This window comes from Phyllostomus discolor, chromosome 4 (assembly GCF_004126475.2).
Source record: "Phyllostomus discolor isolate MPI-MPIP mPhyDis1 chromosome 4, mPhyDis1.pri.v3, whole genome shotgun sequence".
Lineage (NCBI taxonomy): Eukaryota > Metazoa > Chordata > Mammalia > Chiroptera > Phyllostomidae > Phyllostomus > Phyllostomus discolor.
Window position 1 is genome coordinate 15,108,427 of NC_040906.2, and position 15,140 is coordinate 15,123,566.

At 54.1% G+C, this 15,140-nt stretch overlaps 1 protein-coding gene across 1 annotated transcript; it reads right to left on the reverse strand.

The window, feature by feature from the left end:
• Nucleotides 1–5,829: 5,829 nt before the first annotated feature.
• LOC114495414 (ciliogenesis associated TTC17 interacting protein) lies at nucleotides 5,830–13,740 on the reverse strand. The gene is made up of 10 exons (XM_028510696.2): nucleotides 13,613–13,740; nucleotides 13,361–13,456; nucleotides 12,824–13,024; nucleotides 12,480–12,535; nucleotides 11,473–11,559; nucleotides 11,135–11,302; nucleotides 9,727–9,851; nucleotides 8,809–8,885; nucleotides 8,390–8,478; nucleotides 5,830–8,163 (listed from the first exon to the last, which is right to left on the reverse strand). Exons 1-10 carry the CDS (start codon nucleotides 13,635–13,637, stop codon nucleotides 7,948–7,950), a joined length of 1,140 nt encoding a protein of 379 aa, XP_028366497.1. The 5' UTR covers nucleotides 13,638–13,740; the 3' UTR covers nucleotides 5,830–7,947.
• Nucleotides 13,741–15,140: the final 1,400 nt, after the last annotated feature.

Sequence of the window (15,140 nt, forward strand, 5' to 3'; positions counted from 1 at the left end):
CCTTCTAGCCCGTGGCCTTCTTTTTCTGTTGAGAAGACCCAAAACCAGAATTGTTATGGAGTGTCCAACTTCAAAATCTGAGACCTCAAGAGCCAGAGAAAATCAGGTCAGGTTCTCGGGCCCAGGTCTGGTCTGGGATGCCATGTAGCACTGAGGTGAGTCCAGAGCTTTAGGCAGAGCTTGGGGTCGGGGGAGGCCACCCATTCCTTGCCTCCTCACTGACGGGGGAGGCTGGAGGGATGGGAAAGTGGGGTGCGGAACGAGTTGGAGAGGAGAGAGCAGCATCACGGCTTGTCACTGTGCAACCCTATTGCTCAAGCTCCTGTCACCACCCCTGACGTCTAGGCTTGTCCGAGTTTCGAAATCATTACCTTGGGCTCGTGCTGGAATGGCTGGGGCTGGGGCTGGGGCTGGGGCTGGTGTAGGTTGTGTGGTGGTTAACGTTGTGTGTCAACTTGACTGGGCCACGAGGTGACCGGGTATTTGGACAAACACCCAGGCGTGCCTATGAGGGTGTTTTTGGAGGAGACCAGCATCTGAATTGGCAGACTAAGCCGAGCAGATAGGTGTCCCTCCTGGCTGTGGATGGGCCTCGCCCAGCCGGCGGGAAACCCGACTGGAACACAAGGCTGAGCAAGGGAGAGCTGTCTCCCCCGCACGTGCCCGCCTGCCTGCCTTGGAGCTGGGGTGTCGGGCTCCGCCTGCCTTCAGACTTGGCTTCGACTGGAGCTCGTCCCATGGGATGTACCTCTCCTGCCTCTCAGGCCTGCAGGCTCAGGCTGCGATTATCTGCGTGGCTGGCTCCCCTGGATCTCCAGCTTGCACACATCTCGGGGCTTCGCAGCCTCCATCCACTCTCATGTGAGCTGTTCCTGTATGTATGTACGTGTGTGTGTATCTGTGTGTGCGTGTGTGTGTGTGTGTGTCACTTTCTGATGGTCTGGTTCCCTGGACAACCACGACTGAGACAGACATCATCTTCTTCTTCGTACCTTTTGTGGAGCCTCACCTAGAGCTAGGAACTCAGTAAGTGTAGTTGATTAATGAGTCGATCGATGTCCTGCACAACCTCTAACTTGACCATTCCAGTGTAATGGTCACACGTTCTGGGTGTCGCAGGTTCGATTCCCGGTCAGGGCACATGCCTGGGTTGCAGGCCACGGCCCCCAGCAACCACACATTGATGTTTCTCTCTCTCTCTATCTCCCTCCCTTCCTTCTCTAAAAATAAATAAATAAAATCTTGAAAAAAAAAGAAAACAATTGCTTAAAAAAAAAAAAGAGCACATTCTGGGCAGAGTACCCGAGCCAGGAGCCACGGGAGCCAGAGGCCCAGACGTCTGCAGAGCGATCCCCTCGAACCAGAGTACGGCTGCACACTGAACCCCGCGTGCGTGGGGGTGCAATCTCATGAAGCCCAATTCACTGGAACTGGGTCATAAACCTAAATATAAATAAAATAACTGTAAACCATTTAGAAGAAAAGTAGGGGAAAATCTTTAGGACCAAGGACTAAACAAACACCCCACAGGCATGACCTGGGAAGGGAAAGACAGATAAATTGCGTCCCATCAACATTTACAGTTTTTGCTTTGTGAAGGACCCTGTAAAAAAGGATAAAATAACAAGCTAAAGACACAGGGAAAATGTTTGCCAACCACAGAGCTGACAAAGGAACAGTATCTAGAGGTAGAAAAATCTCTTCCTACTCAACAGTTAAAATACCAAGCAGGTCCATTAGAAACGGGCAGAAGTCCTAGGCAGACATTTCACCGAACCGGATATAGGGAGGACGGATGATGGAGAAACACATGAAGAGCTGCCCAGCATCACTCGCCCTTAGGGAAGTGCAAATGAGAACCACAACGAGGTGTCACTGCACCCCCCTCAGAATGGCCAGAGTGAGAACGAGTCACAGCCGGTCACAGAGGCGATGGTGTAGGGGGTCCGGGTCACCCGCATGCTGTGGGTGGGGGTGTAAAATGGCACAGCCGCTCTGGAAAGTTTGGAAATTTCTTCAAGAACTAGAGATGCAACTCCCACATGAGCCAATGACGGCTCTCCTGGGCATTTTGTCCCAGGTAACTGATGGTTTAGGTTCCCACGCTGATCTGCCCGTGAACCTTGGTGCCAGCGGCGTCCATCCCGGCGGGAACTGGAACAGCCCAGATGGCCCTTCAAGGGGCGAAGGGTCAACCCAACGGTGGTGGCGCATCCACACCATAAATACGCTTCTGGGCCTTGACCCCAGGGAAGTTAGAACTAACGTTCACACAAAACCCTGGATACGAGCAGCTACAGTGTTACTTGTAACGGCCAACGCTGGAAACGATCCTTACTGTCCTTCAGCGGAGAGCGGCAGGCGGACTGCATGCAGTGCGCGCCCTGGGTCACCACGCAGCAACGAAAGGGACAACAGCTATCGACCACGCCGGGACTTGGGTGAATCTCTGGGAAGCCACCCGGAGCGAAAACGTCAGTCTCAGGAGATGACATGTTGTATTGGCTCATGCATATAACATTTCGCAATGACAACGTGTTGGAAATGAAGGTCGGATTAGTGGTTGCCAGCAGGTGGGGGCAGGTGGGGTGGAGTCGCAGCGGGAGGGGAGAGATTAGGAAAGGGTCACTCCAAGGGCCAGTGTGGTGCCAGGACTGTTCCGCGTCTCCACAATGGAGGTGGAGACGTAAAACCACCCTTCTGATGATGTTGCCTGAATGTAACACACGCACACGCACCCACGCACACCCACAACGAGAACTAGCAGAACTGCGGCAATGCGGGCAAGAGCAGCGGGCTGTGCCAGCCTCTGTGTTCCGCTCGTACTGACGCAGGGACTCAGCCAGGCGCGTGGGCGCCCGCATCCGCAGCGGCGTCTTCACAGCAGCCAAACGGCGGGAACAATCCAAATGTCCACCGACAGGTGAGTGCACATAATGCGGCACACGCAAACAATGAATATTATTCATCCTTAAAAAGCAGTGGAATCTGAAACATGCTCTATAATATGGGCGAGTCTGGAAAACGTTCTGCTGCGTAAAATAAGCCAGGCGAAAAATGACAAAAATAGTCTGCTTCCATTTATAATACGAGGCACCGAGAATAGGCACGTGAAGGCAGACAGAGGAGAATGGTAGTGCCTGGGGCTGGGGCGGAGCCAGGCCAGGCAGGGGCAGGGGCGGGGGTGGGGGAGGGGAGTCAGTGGTTAATGCGCACCGAGTTTTTGTCCAGGCTGTCCAGGTGCTCTGGACCTGGGTGGTGGAGATGGCTGCACAACAGTGTGCACGTACCTAATGCCACTAAACTGCGCACTGAACGTGGTTAAAAGAGTAAATTCCATGTATACTTCACCACCAAAAAGAGTAGAAACACATTTTGGTTGCAATATTGTATTACAGTTTTGCAAGGTGACACCTTGGGGGTGGGGGGAGGGAGGTGAGCAAAGTGTCCACAGGATCACTCTGAATCACGTCTCACGACTGTGTGCGAATCTGCAATTATCTCCATTTTTAACGTGGAGGAAGAGAATGAATTACTGAGTGAATATTGTACTTCAAAAATTGAATCCCCCGCTCACCACCACCAGAACCTCTGGAGTCAAATGGCTTTAAGTCTGAAGCTCACTTGCTAGCACTATGACCTAGGCACGTCTCTCAGACCCTCAGGTTCCCCGCCTGTGCAGCAGGGATAATAGAATAGTTATCTCAGAGTTTGTATGAGGCCCAGGGTATATGCACCCAGCCCTGTGCAGTTAGTTCCTTCTGTAAGTTGGGCTCCAAAGTGGTGTAGATCGCTGTCAGCTCCTCAGAGCCCGAAACGCATTTTCTGTTACAAACACTGATGCTAGTGGTGGCTTCATTTTAAGGCTTACCTTCTGAAGTCTTGGGTGTGGTGTAGCTCAAAAAAGGGACCTTTGTGACAATTAAGTAGCAGAGGACGCTCTGGCTGGCGTAGCTCAGTGGATTGAGCGAGGGCTGCAAACCAAAGTGTCGCAGTGATTCGATTCCCAGTCAGGGTACATGCCTGGGTTGCAGGCTATGACCCCCAGCAACGACACATTGATGTTTCTCTCTTTCTCCCTCTCTCTCTCCCTCCCTTCCCTCTCTAGAAATAAATAAGTAAAATTTTTTAAAAAATAGCAGAGGACAATTCTGACGCAGTGTGTCATAAGAGAAAATGGGAAACCATCGAATCAAACAAGAACAGGTTTTGCTACAAATGCTGGTATTGAGGGAACAGCAGATTTAACTAAAAAATTATTTAAATATACATATATTTTTATTTATTTTTAGAGAGAAGGGAAGGGAAAGAGAAAGAGAGGAAGAGAAACATCAATGTGTGGTTGCCTGTCGTGCACCCCTACTGGAGACGTGGCCTGCAACCCAGGCATGTGCCCTGACTGGGGATTAAACCATTGACCCTTTGGTTCGCAGGCTGCGCTCAATCCAATGAGCCACACCAGCCAGGGCTATCTAAAGAATTGTTAAAGGGAGAAGCACCACCAGGAAGCCTTCCTGGATGTCCCCAGAGCCAGGCTGTGTGCTTCTTCAGTGCGACACCCTCCCTCTCTACCCAGGCAACGCATAGCAGCGAGGCTGCTGTCAGTGACAATGCAGTAGAGAGTGGGACTGGGGACCTGGGGAAGGGGAAAGACAGTACCCAGTCGAGCCTACTCTGGATGTATCTAAAGCAGGCAGGGATCTCTTCTCTGTCATAGTGTCTGACTGCGGAGAGCCACATCCAATCCCTATCACAGTGGATTTGCTCATGGACTTGGGCCGCATTCCCTGGGTTTAAATCTGCTCTACCACTAAGCAGTTGTGCACCTTGGCCTTACCTTTCTCTCGCCTGCAAAATGGGCATAATAACAGAACCTGCCATATAGGGGTGCTGTGAGAATCACAAGAATTACCATGCATGGAGGGATCAGAATAGTAAGTGCTGCATAGGGCTTGCTCTTATTATTGCTATTCACTTCCCTCTGTCTCCCTGGGCTCCCGCGGTAGGTCAGTTCTGCATGAAGTAATTTTAATATGCCCACATGAGCTCCCTTGTTAGAGCGTTCCACAGTCTGCATTTACCCGTGGGATGCTGGGCTGATGTCTCTTCCCTCCTATGCTGACTCCGTGCCGTGAGGCAGGGCTCGGCCCTGATGCCCCGAAGGCATGTCCATACCTTAAGCCCAGAGCCTGGCTCTTCACAAGTCCCTGAGCTGGCTTTTCCCTTTGTTCAGAGAAATGTACATCTTTAGTGTTATGGAGCAAGAAGTGAGGAGTCATACAAGTTCCGGGGAAAAATGACACCACCTCGAAACAACCAGTGTTGAAACGGAGGTCAGAGGGCAGGCAGGGAAGTGGTTAGACTCCTTCCCAAGTCGCCTGATGTAAGACAACAAAGGTCTCTGCTTTCCCCCAGCGCCACCGAGTATGGGAACCGGAGGTGTTATTGCGATCTCTGCAGAAGTGTTCTGGGTGTCCTGGGCTGGGTCCGCCTTGGTTTCAGTTCTCCACAGACGAAGAGGACTCGTGAGGGCTGAGGAGGCCCTCGGGGATCGGGCTCTGCCGTCCCCGTGGTGCCTGAACACTCTGTCCCCGTCTCCCCGGCCTCGCTGGTGGACGTTTCCCAACATGCCATGCTCAGAGCCTTCGCACTTGCTGTTCCCTCTGCCTAGAATGCTTCTCCATCTGCTCTCCACAGGTCTGACTCCTTGTCATCCAGGTCCCAGCTCAAATGAGACCCAGAGGCCCTTCCAGAATTCTCCACCCTCAACCCTGCAACCCTGAGTCACTTTCTACCCATGACTTGGTTTTATTTGTTTTCACAAATGCCTGATATTTCACATATATCAAATTATGCATCTTGGTGTTTATTGTCCATCTTCCCATGCTACCTGAGGACAGGGGCTTTGCCTTGTCACTGCTGATCTCCCAGCGCCCAAAAGAATCCTGGACGGAGCCCAATATTTGTTGAGCTGCTTGCCTGATTGAATGAAAATAACTTACTTACTCTCTAGTGCTGTCTAATATGGTAGCCGTCTGTGGCTATCTAAATCAAAATGAATTAAAATTAAAGTAAAGCTCCTAGTCTTATTAACCACATGTCTAGTCCTCAGTGGCCACATGTGACTAGTGGCCACCCCGCTGGACATCGCAGGTATGGAACCTTTCCATCCTTGCAGGAAGGCCTGTTGGCCGGTGCTGCTGTGGGCCATGCATGTAGATGACACTTTCTTATGTTTACACGTGTCATTTTCTCTGGGGGAATACTTTATCGGACCCTTAAAAAATGCTGCACATGTAGAATTTGGCAATATGTTAAAATACACAAAAGCATTATTAATATCAGTGCAACAATTACACTTCTCAGAATGTATCCTTAAGGAAATAATTGTTTATATAGGCAAAGGTTTAGCCACAAGAGTGTTCAATGCAGCACTGCTTATGATGGCAAAAATAAAAAATAAAAATAAAACCAAAAAGGCTTGGGGGGCAGAGATTGGCCACGTGGTGGTAGAGCCACCAGAAATAGAAGACCATGCAGTGACAGGGAAATAGTTGCAGAACGTGCATGTATTGTTCAATGAAACAGAGCCTTTATGACACGTGAAACAAGTCACAAAACACGAGGAGATCGGGGCGGGAATCTAGGGAGATCCCAGCTTTATCTGCGCGTTTTCTAACATGTGAAACTTTTCAGGCATGCAGTAAGTATGCAGTTATCAGTTACCGAGCATCAGCTACTGCACGATTTCACCTTCCGTTAAAATGAAGTCCCCTGGAGCCGTAAAGAACAGATCAAACGTTCCAAGTGAAAGTGTTGGACGGAGTAGATGCTGGACAAACCCCGGCCACCTGTGCACTAGGAAACAGTAGGGAGCTCTAGGGAGAAGAACTGAGGCGAATTTACTTTCTTCTCTTGGTTTATGACGCTGTTCTAAGTTTTCTCTAATGAACACGTGTTTCTTCCACAATAGGGGAAGGGGACGATATAATACTAAGATTTCTTTAAGGCTCCGGGGACAGTTCTCCAGGAAGCCTTCCTTCCCTGATTCCTGGGTCACCAACGAGCCGCCACGCCCCGCCTGGCAGATAACGGCTTGTTTTGCTCCCTAGACCGCACACTGCTCTGAGTCCCTCCTCCTGCAAAAGTCCTTCCGTGAATGAGCTGATGGAGGGCACCCCCTTTGTCCGCCGCCTTGGGGGAGCTTGACTAATACTTGTTACTGAGCGGCACCAGCCCTGGACGGAAACAAGCCCCTGGATAGACTGACATTAAGCAAGATGATCACCTGTCCATGCATTCTTATCCGGGAGCAGGTGAATGGGGGCCACGGGCACGCAGTTTCGGGGTTCCCGCGTGTGGGGGAGAAGGGAGGGCGCTGGCCTCGGGTGTTTGGGAGGCTTTGGAGGAGACGAGCAAGGCCAGTGGTGGTCCGGAGCCCTTCCCGCCCCTCCGCCCACGGCCCACGTCATCTGCTCTGCTCTTTTCTTCGGGCGGCGGTCAGGTAGCGGGCGGTTAGCTAAGCGGCGTCCTGAGTGTTTCTGGGGGCCGAGAAGCCCCGCCCCTCCACCCCTGCTAACCTAATGAAGAGGAGTGTGGGTTTGGAATTTAACCTCCAGGTCTGAATCCTGCTTCCCACGCGGTAACTCTGATAAGAGTTACTTAACCCCTCAGTGCCTCTAATCTCTCATCTGTAAAATGAGGATAATGATGAAAACACCATTTAGGAAGAAAGGCTGAAATTCGCTCCATAAACGGTTTAATGGTTCCTATTCTTAGCCAAGACCCAGGACTGGCAATGGAAGGTGCCGGGTCGCACGGGCGGGAGGGCCCCGTTGATTTCCATCAAAGCCGCAGCCGCTGAAGCGCGTCTCCTGGGTGCGTGCTGCCCGCGCGGCGGCCGGGAGTCCCGGCTTCCAGCCCAGGGCCGCCTGCGGCCCAGCGGAGCTAGGGCTCCAGCGAGCGGAAGGGGCTGGGCCGGTTGGAGGAGCGCAAGGGGGAGATGCGCGGGTAGCGCGCCGAGAAGGGACCGAAGAACTCGGCTGCGAAGGTGACCACGTCGTCGGGCTGGCGCAGCAGCAGGAAGAGCAGGAAGTCGGAGACGAGCGCTTGGGCGTCCGGGTGCTGCTGCAGGTACCTGGTGTGGCTGAGGCGCAGCTGCTCCTGGTGGGGGCCGAGCCTGAGCCGGACCCAGGGCCGCGCGCTCCCTCCTTCCCTCCGAGGAGGACTTAGGGACGTCGGGGTTTCCCACCGCCCCCCCCCCCCCGGGGGGTGTGCAAGGCCACCAGCCGCGAAGGGAAATCAGCAGTGGTGGAGTTTATGCGGGGAGGGGGTGTGAAGGTGGGGGGAGGGACAAGGGGACCCCAGGCCCGCTGCAGCCTCTCCTCACCTTCCGTTCCAGGAACTTCGAGTGGAGCGCCATGTCCTCCTCCCACGGCAGGGGCTTCTTCTCAAACACGAGGGGAGGCTCCATCTCATCTGGGTGTGGAGGGGCGGGGGGAGGCGGAAGTCTGCGTATCTCGACCCCAGAACCCTCCTCGGATGCACACGGATGCCCAAGAACACCCCAATTGCAGGCTCAGGTGAAACCCAGGGTTCTGTCCACGTGGGCAGCGTTGCTGGAAGTGGTTCCCTGCGAAATGATCCTCCCCTAAACTGCCTTGGGGTCGAGGGCTGGAGGGCAAACATTCCCCATCTGATCTGGGCTCTGACCCCACCCACGGCACACCCAATCCAGCCCCACACGGGGCAAGGCCCAGGTTTTCCCACCTCCCCTGCACAATCCCGCCAGCTAGAAGCTTCGCTCACCCTCCTCCTTCAAGATGGGCATCTTGGTGACCACACAGCAGCCGGGGGAGCCCACCTGGATTCTCTTGGCCAGGTGCCTGGAATGCAGCACAACACAGGAGAAGGTGGGCATCTCGCGAGAGAAGCCGCTCCCTGCAGAGGCAGCAGTCCCTGGGGCTTCCCCTTACGGCTGCCCCCCCCCCCCCCTTATCTTCCAGTTCCATTTCTAGTTCCCCGGATAACGGCCCCTCACTTTTCCAGCCGGGTGCTGTTCCTACCCTGGAGGCGTGTGCTGGTGCGCCAGGGCTGGAGGCCTGGAGAGGTGTAAGCACTAAAAGAATCACGAGCCTCCTGGTATGTGGCGTGAAAACCAGAACAACACAGCTAAGTGGTGAACTACAGAAGGCCAAGGGTGTTCTGATGACTGTTTGTTTGTTTGTTTGTTTGAGTGTAGTGATTATGTCAGCACCTCTTTGTAAATTTCAAGACACAAACTCTTCTTCCCCTCTCGGACTTCTTCAGGGTCTGGAGCCTGCGCTTTGCTGACCACGGCTTGGCCGCGTGCCAGAATGCTTCTCCCGGCACCTCACCCAGGGCCGTGGTGTTCGAACCCTGGTGCTTTTTCCGTGGTACCCCCACCACCTGTGACGCCCGTGTTAACTAGGCCTTAGGCCCCGGGGAGTCCGCTTGAATGCCCTCGGCCACCTAGAGCCCTTCAGCGAGCTTTGGGAGGCACGGTGCGGATCGGGAGAGTGAGTGAATAAATGAAGGAAGGGCGAATGATGTGGATAAAGGAGGGACACTCCGATCTCAACAGCAGCTCTTCCTGGCGGTGTCCCCGGAAACAGCGGTCTTCCTGCTCCCCACCACCCTCCGTAGAGGCTGAGCACCCAGGCCGAGCTCAACACTGCCCCCTGGGCCCCGCCGCCGGCAGCTCACCCGTCGGACATCATGTAGTACTGGCAGGACATGGGGATGCCCTCATTCGAGTGCACAGCCTGCTCCACGATGAACACTTCCGCCGACTGACCGTCCACCTGGAGGGTCTGGGAGCCCAGAGCTTCCTGGCGGCAGCGGGAATGAAGGGAGGAGGTGAGGTGGATGCCTGCCTGGGTCTCCCCCCACATCTTTCCCTGGCCCTTTTCTCCATCTTACAGCTGCATTCTTTGTTCAACACTGATAAGCAGCTCTTGGCTGTCCGGACGCTCAGGCGCCACGAGATCTGAGTTGTACCCCCAGAGGTAAGTTGGGGGTCCCCTCATAGCCAGCTTCAGCCTGCTCCCGCCCCAACCACTCCTCACCCTCTCTCTGTGACCAAGTGTTTCTAGTTGGCAGATCCTGTTGCAGGGGTGAAGGTCAACCAATCAGGTATGAGTGTGTGTGTGGTGGGGGGCGCTGTTTGGGGACTGGAGGGCAGTGAGGCTCTGGGGGTGCGACTAGACTGACACCTGTGGCCCCCTCAGGCCCGCGCTGCTGCAGGAAGGGTGTTCTGTTGGAACTCAGACTCACACCCTGTGAATGTCTGCGGTAGCACTTAGGGAAAAGTACTGCCACGTGTTTCCAAGACAATGGAGGTGAATGACACGTGCCCGTTCGTGTCAAACACGCTGCTCTTTGTCACATGGGACAGAGAAGACTAGGGTGTCATTCACAAAGCTGGTCAGATCAGCCCCCAAAGTGTGTGCTCAGAGGCACGGCTCTAAAGATCACATACTGCAGTCAGTCTGAGGTATGTCGATTATGAAATTTTAGCCGAAACGAAAACAAAAAGGGAAGACCTTCAGGGTTGAGACACAATAAAGAATTTTAAGTGTCCTTGGAGACATTGCATTTCCTGGTGTTCAAAAAATATGTCTTTAGCCCTGGCTGGTGTGGCTCAGTGGACTGAGCGCTAGCCTGCGAACCAAAGGGTTGCAAGGTTTGATTCCCAGTCAGGGCACATGCCTGGGTTGCGGGCCAGGTCCCCAGTAGGGGACACATGAGAGGCAACCACACACTGATGTTTCTCTCCCTCTCTTTCTCTCTCCCTTCCCCTCTGTAAAAATAAATAAATAAAATATTTTTTAAAATATGCATTTAAAAGCAGCTCTCCACTACATTTATTTTTCCTGGACTGGCTTTTGTACGAGAAAGTGTTACTTCCCCCAGCTGTGCACTCCACCTGCCCCTACTTGAACTCACAAATGTGGTCTTACTTCTTCCTGCCTTTGGAAGTCCCAACCCCTGGCCCTGGTTTTACCCCCACCCCACCCCTCTTCTGCTCCACAGTTCTCTCTCCCCCTTCAGCACTCTCCCGCCCCTTCTAGTCTGCCCCGAGGCCAAGTGCCCCACCAGGGAGACCCCTCACGTAAGTGGAAGAGCAGAGCTTGCCCTCCGTGTCCAGGGCCAGGAAGCGGGCTTTACTGGGCACCATCTGCCTCCAGGCCATCACCCTCAGCAGCAGCAGGTTGGCAGCCTCGGAGATGAAACCCGCCATTGAGTGCCAGGGGAAAAATGTCACTTCGGTCTTCATTTCCTATTCAGGACAAATCTGGTTCAGGAATGTGGAGACAGAAGGGAACAGGGAAGGTGGGCAAGCCAGGTGCCGGGCATAGGGTCCTCGCCGAGCCCCTCCCCGCAGGCTTCTGGCCCGGCACGGCCTGACTTCTGGTTTCCCGAGGATATGGAATATGGCTCCCACCTCACCTCGCCCTCCTTGACACTTCTGGTCATGGCCAGCTGATCCTCCTGCTTCAGCAAACTCATCCTCCTTTCCATGGGGAGGACGTGGAACTACGGGCCAGAGCGTGGAAGGGAGAGTCGGGGCTCACCACATTGCCTACAGACGGGACCACCCCCACCCCTTGCAGTGGTCTTCTTGTCCATTCTCCTTGATAAACCAGAGAACCAAGGGGGAGGTCTGGATAGAGAACCTTCCTTACGTAGGAAACCTCAAGAAGAGGAGTCATATTATGGTGCGCTAGGACGTTACAAAGCAAGTCACGTCAAATGCAGGTTTTAAAAGATGGGAATGGTGTCTGCGGGAAGGCTCTTAGGCGAGAGTGGCGTCCAAGGTGGAAACAGGTCGAGTTCTAGAAGTTACACATTCCAGAAGTTAATGAAGTGGCGACCGCTGGTTGTGAGGGGCACAGAGCAGGAGAATTTGGAGGTGATCATGTGGTGACAGGCCCTTGGGAGAGGCCAGACTCTGGGAAAGGTCAGCCCGTGTGGCCCTAGGAGATGCTAGGCTCTCGGGCTGGAGCGGTCCGGGATGGGCTGGAGCCAGTGTTTGTGCGTTAGAAGGTCATCGGGGGCACCCCGCTGCTGACCCCAGTGCCCTGGACGGCTTGTTTCCCATTTTTTGTGGTGGGGATTGTAGGGGTAACTGCGGAGTTAGGCTGAGATTCTATTTTTTTTAAAGATTTCATTTATTTATTTTTAGAGTGAGGGGAAGGGAGGGAGAGAAATGTGGATCGGTTGCCTCTCCCACACCCCCAACTGGGGAGCTGGTCCATAACCTGGGCATGTGCCCAGACTGGGAATCGAACCAGTGACCTTTTAGTTTCCAGGCTGGCACTCAGTCCACTGAGCCACACCAGCCGGGGCAAGCTGACATTGTATTGAGCCCCTGCTCCCTTCCTCCATCGCCCTCTCTCAGGGTCTGTACTCTCTCAGCCTGGATTGGGATCGAGGTTGGGGGCCCCAGGAGGTACCTTGACGAACTCCTGACTGTGTTGTTCCAAGGTCTCCAAGTTCCATGAAAGATAACCTGGGGCGGAGGGTGGGGAACAGTGCGGTCGCAAGAGGCAGGTTGGAGATCGCAGGAGGGGCCCCGGGCTGGAAGACTTAGGGGAAAGCTAGACAAAGGCATTGCTCTTGTCTTGAGTGTGTGGCTGTGACTAACCTCCCTGACGTCCCCGCCTCCCACACACCCACTGCGTCTCATTCCGGTGCTGAGGTGCAGTCCAAGGGTGGGTCCCGAGTAAGGCTCTGGGAACCGGCGAGGGCAGGCGGAGGAAGGATGGGGGCGAAAGGCGTTAGGAAGCAGGGGCTCTACCCAGGAGGGAGCTCCCACAGAGCGTGTTGTCCAGGAAGCCACGGCTGGCGGCGTGCACGAGGGGACAGTGAGACAGTCTGCCGAAGCTGCCTTCGTACTTCCCTCTCTGCACCTCGATGGTCAGCTCTCCCTGAGGCTCCCCCGTGTTCGAGACCATGGCCAGGGTCTCCGAGAAGAACAGCTTCTGCAGCTCCTCCTCCCCTGGGTGGTGAGGGTCCCGTGAGGACAGATGAAGCCCCAGTTCCTAGGCCTCAACTCTCCAACCCCCTGGCCACCAGTGTCCCACAGTCCCCACCCTCGCCCTCCTCATCCACCCCTGCCTCCCTTCCCCTGACCTCTACAGCAGCCAGCAGCTGAAGAGACACCCCAGCCACCCCCATGTCCTGAGGTCATCCCTTAAAAAATTTCAACAGGTATCAACCCTTTCGGAGTCTCAGGAGAATCAATGCTGAGAGAGGCGGGCCCAGGTCTGGGCGTCTCTGCTCCCTCCTCGCCACACTCGCGCCCCCCTCTCCCTCACCCGCTGCCCAGGCTCACCGAGGGAGGAGAGGAAGTGAATGGCTTCAGCATTGGCCTTTGGGGGTGACAGACTCTCTGGGGCTGAGGCCTGCTGCTGCTCCTTGACTCTGGAGCCTATGGAGGGGAGAGAGGGGGAGATGGTGGTAGGCCTCGGGGAGAACAGGGGCGGGGCAGTGGTCCCAAGAGCAGAATCCTCCAAGGCTACCTCCAGGCAGATTGTGAGGGAGAAGATGGCCCTCCCCTGTCCAGCCCCAGCACCCCTCTTCCTACCTTTGGACTGAACTTTAAAGGGCATGCTGCCTTCTGCCTGCTGCTTGCTACCCCGGTGTGTATCCAGCTGTCTCCATGGCAACTGGGAGCTAGCTACCACCTCTTAAAGGGCCATCAACCCACTTCGATAAACACTCAGACCTTAGAGGAAAAGGCAGGAACTGCGTGTGGGTCTGGGACTCGGCACAAGTCTGAGGTACTGTCCAGCAGAGGGAGCATGTGACATGCTTAAGAGGCAGAGGGATGACATGGGTCATCAGAATGACCTTAGACCTGTGGCCCTGAGTCCAGGCCCTAACATGCACAGGGCCCAGTTAGACACTGTGTGACTAGCACTACACTTTGTGGTCCTGGCACATAAGGGTGACGGTGCATCAGTGACAGTCACAGCAAACTCATAAACTGAGCTAGCCCTGAGTCAGGGACCCACAGGGCCTCACACACCTTGGCTCAACCTTCAGAGAAACCCTTCGAGCAGGTCCTTTTTCCGCTCCATTTTATGGCTAAGAAAACCGAGGCACCAAGAGGTTCAGTGTGGTCCCAAGGTCACACAGCTAGTAATAGGCAGAGCCAGGGCTCGATCCAAGGCAGTAGGGCTCCAGAGTGGGAGCGAATTCAGAGAACGGAAGCAGCAGATAGATGACGCATCGAAGCTACACAAGTGGGGCCATAACATGGGTAGTAATTAACGACAGAGGCTTGAAAACTGAACTCTGATGGACCCTCAAACCGCAGGCTGATCCCCGCCTTGTAAGAGCTGGAGCCTGTGTCCGTGGCTGTGGAAACAGGGGTCAGCCTGACAGGGCCCCACAAAAATCTCGGGAAGAGGGGGAGATGGGTGGAAAAGGTGAGAGAAAGGATTAAGAAGCCCAAACTGCCCGTTATAAAATAAGCCACGGGCGGTGACGTACAGCTGGGGGAACAGAGTTGATGATACCGTAGTAACCGGGTACAGCCGCAGACTTAGATCTCTAGCTGCACAACAGCTACCAGATTTACTGTGGTGGTCACTTCGTCAGGTTTATAAGCACCTCATTGCTATGTTGTACACCTGAAGCTAATATTGTATGTCAACTATAATTTTAAAGTAAACAAATAAGCCCGGGCCGGTGTGGCTCAGTGGACGGAGCGCCGGCCTGCATACCTAAGAGTCCGCGGCTGGATTCCTGGTGGGGGCGCACGTCTGGGCTGCCGGCCAGGCCCTCCGCTGGGGGCCTGGGAGAGGAAACAGGCCGAGGTTTCTCTCTTTCTCCCTCCTCCTCTCTCTAACAATGAATAAATAAAATACTTTTGCAAATTAAAAATAAATAAATAAAAGAAAAACCTTGACATAAAATCTCAGTCACTTAACAAGGGCCTCCCTTCCTCACTTCCCCCACCCCACCCCACCACCATATTACCTGGGAAGACGCCATATTTTGCCGTGTATAATGAGCACTTTTTGCCCAAATTTTTGAGGGGAAAAATAAAGGTGCGCATTATACATGGATAGTACTAATTCCATATCTATATAACTATTTTTAATTAT

Coding starts and splice junctions, on each gene's coding strand:
- LOC114495414 (XM_028510696.2), bottom strand. CDS start 13,637: ATGCCCTTTAAAGTTCAGTCCAAAG. Junction 11,303..11,472: donor GAAGTGTCAAGGAGGGCGAG/GTGAGGTGGGAG, acceptor TGTCCTGAATAG/GAAATGAAGACCGAAGTGAC. Junction 8,479..8,808: donor GCCCATCTTGAAGGAGGAGG/GTGAGCGAAGCT, acceptor CTCCACACCCAG/ATGAGATGGAGCCTCCCCTC.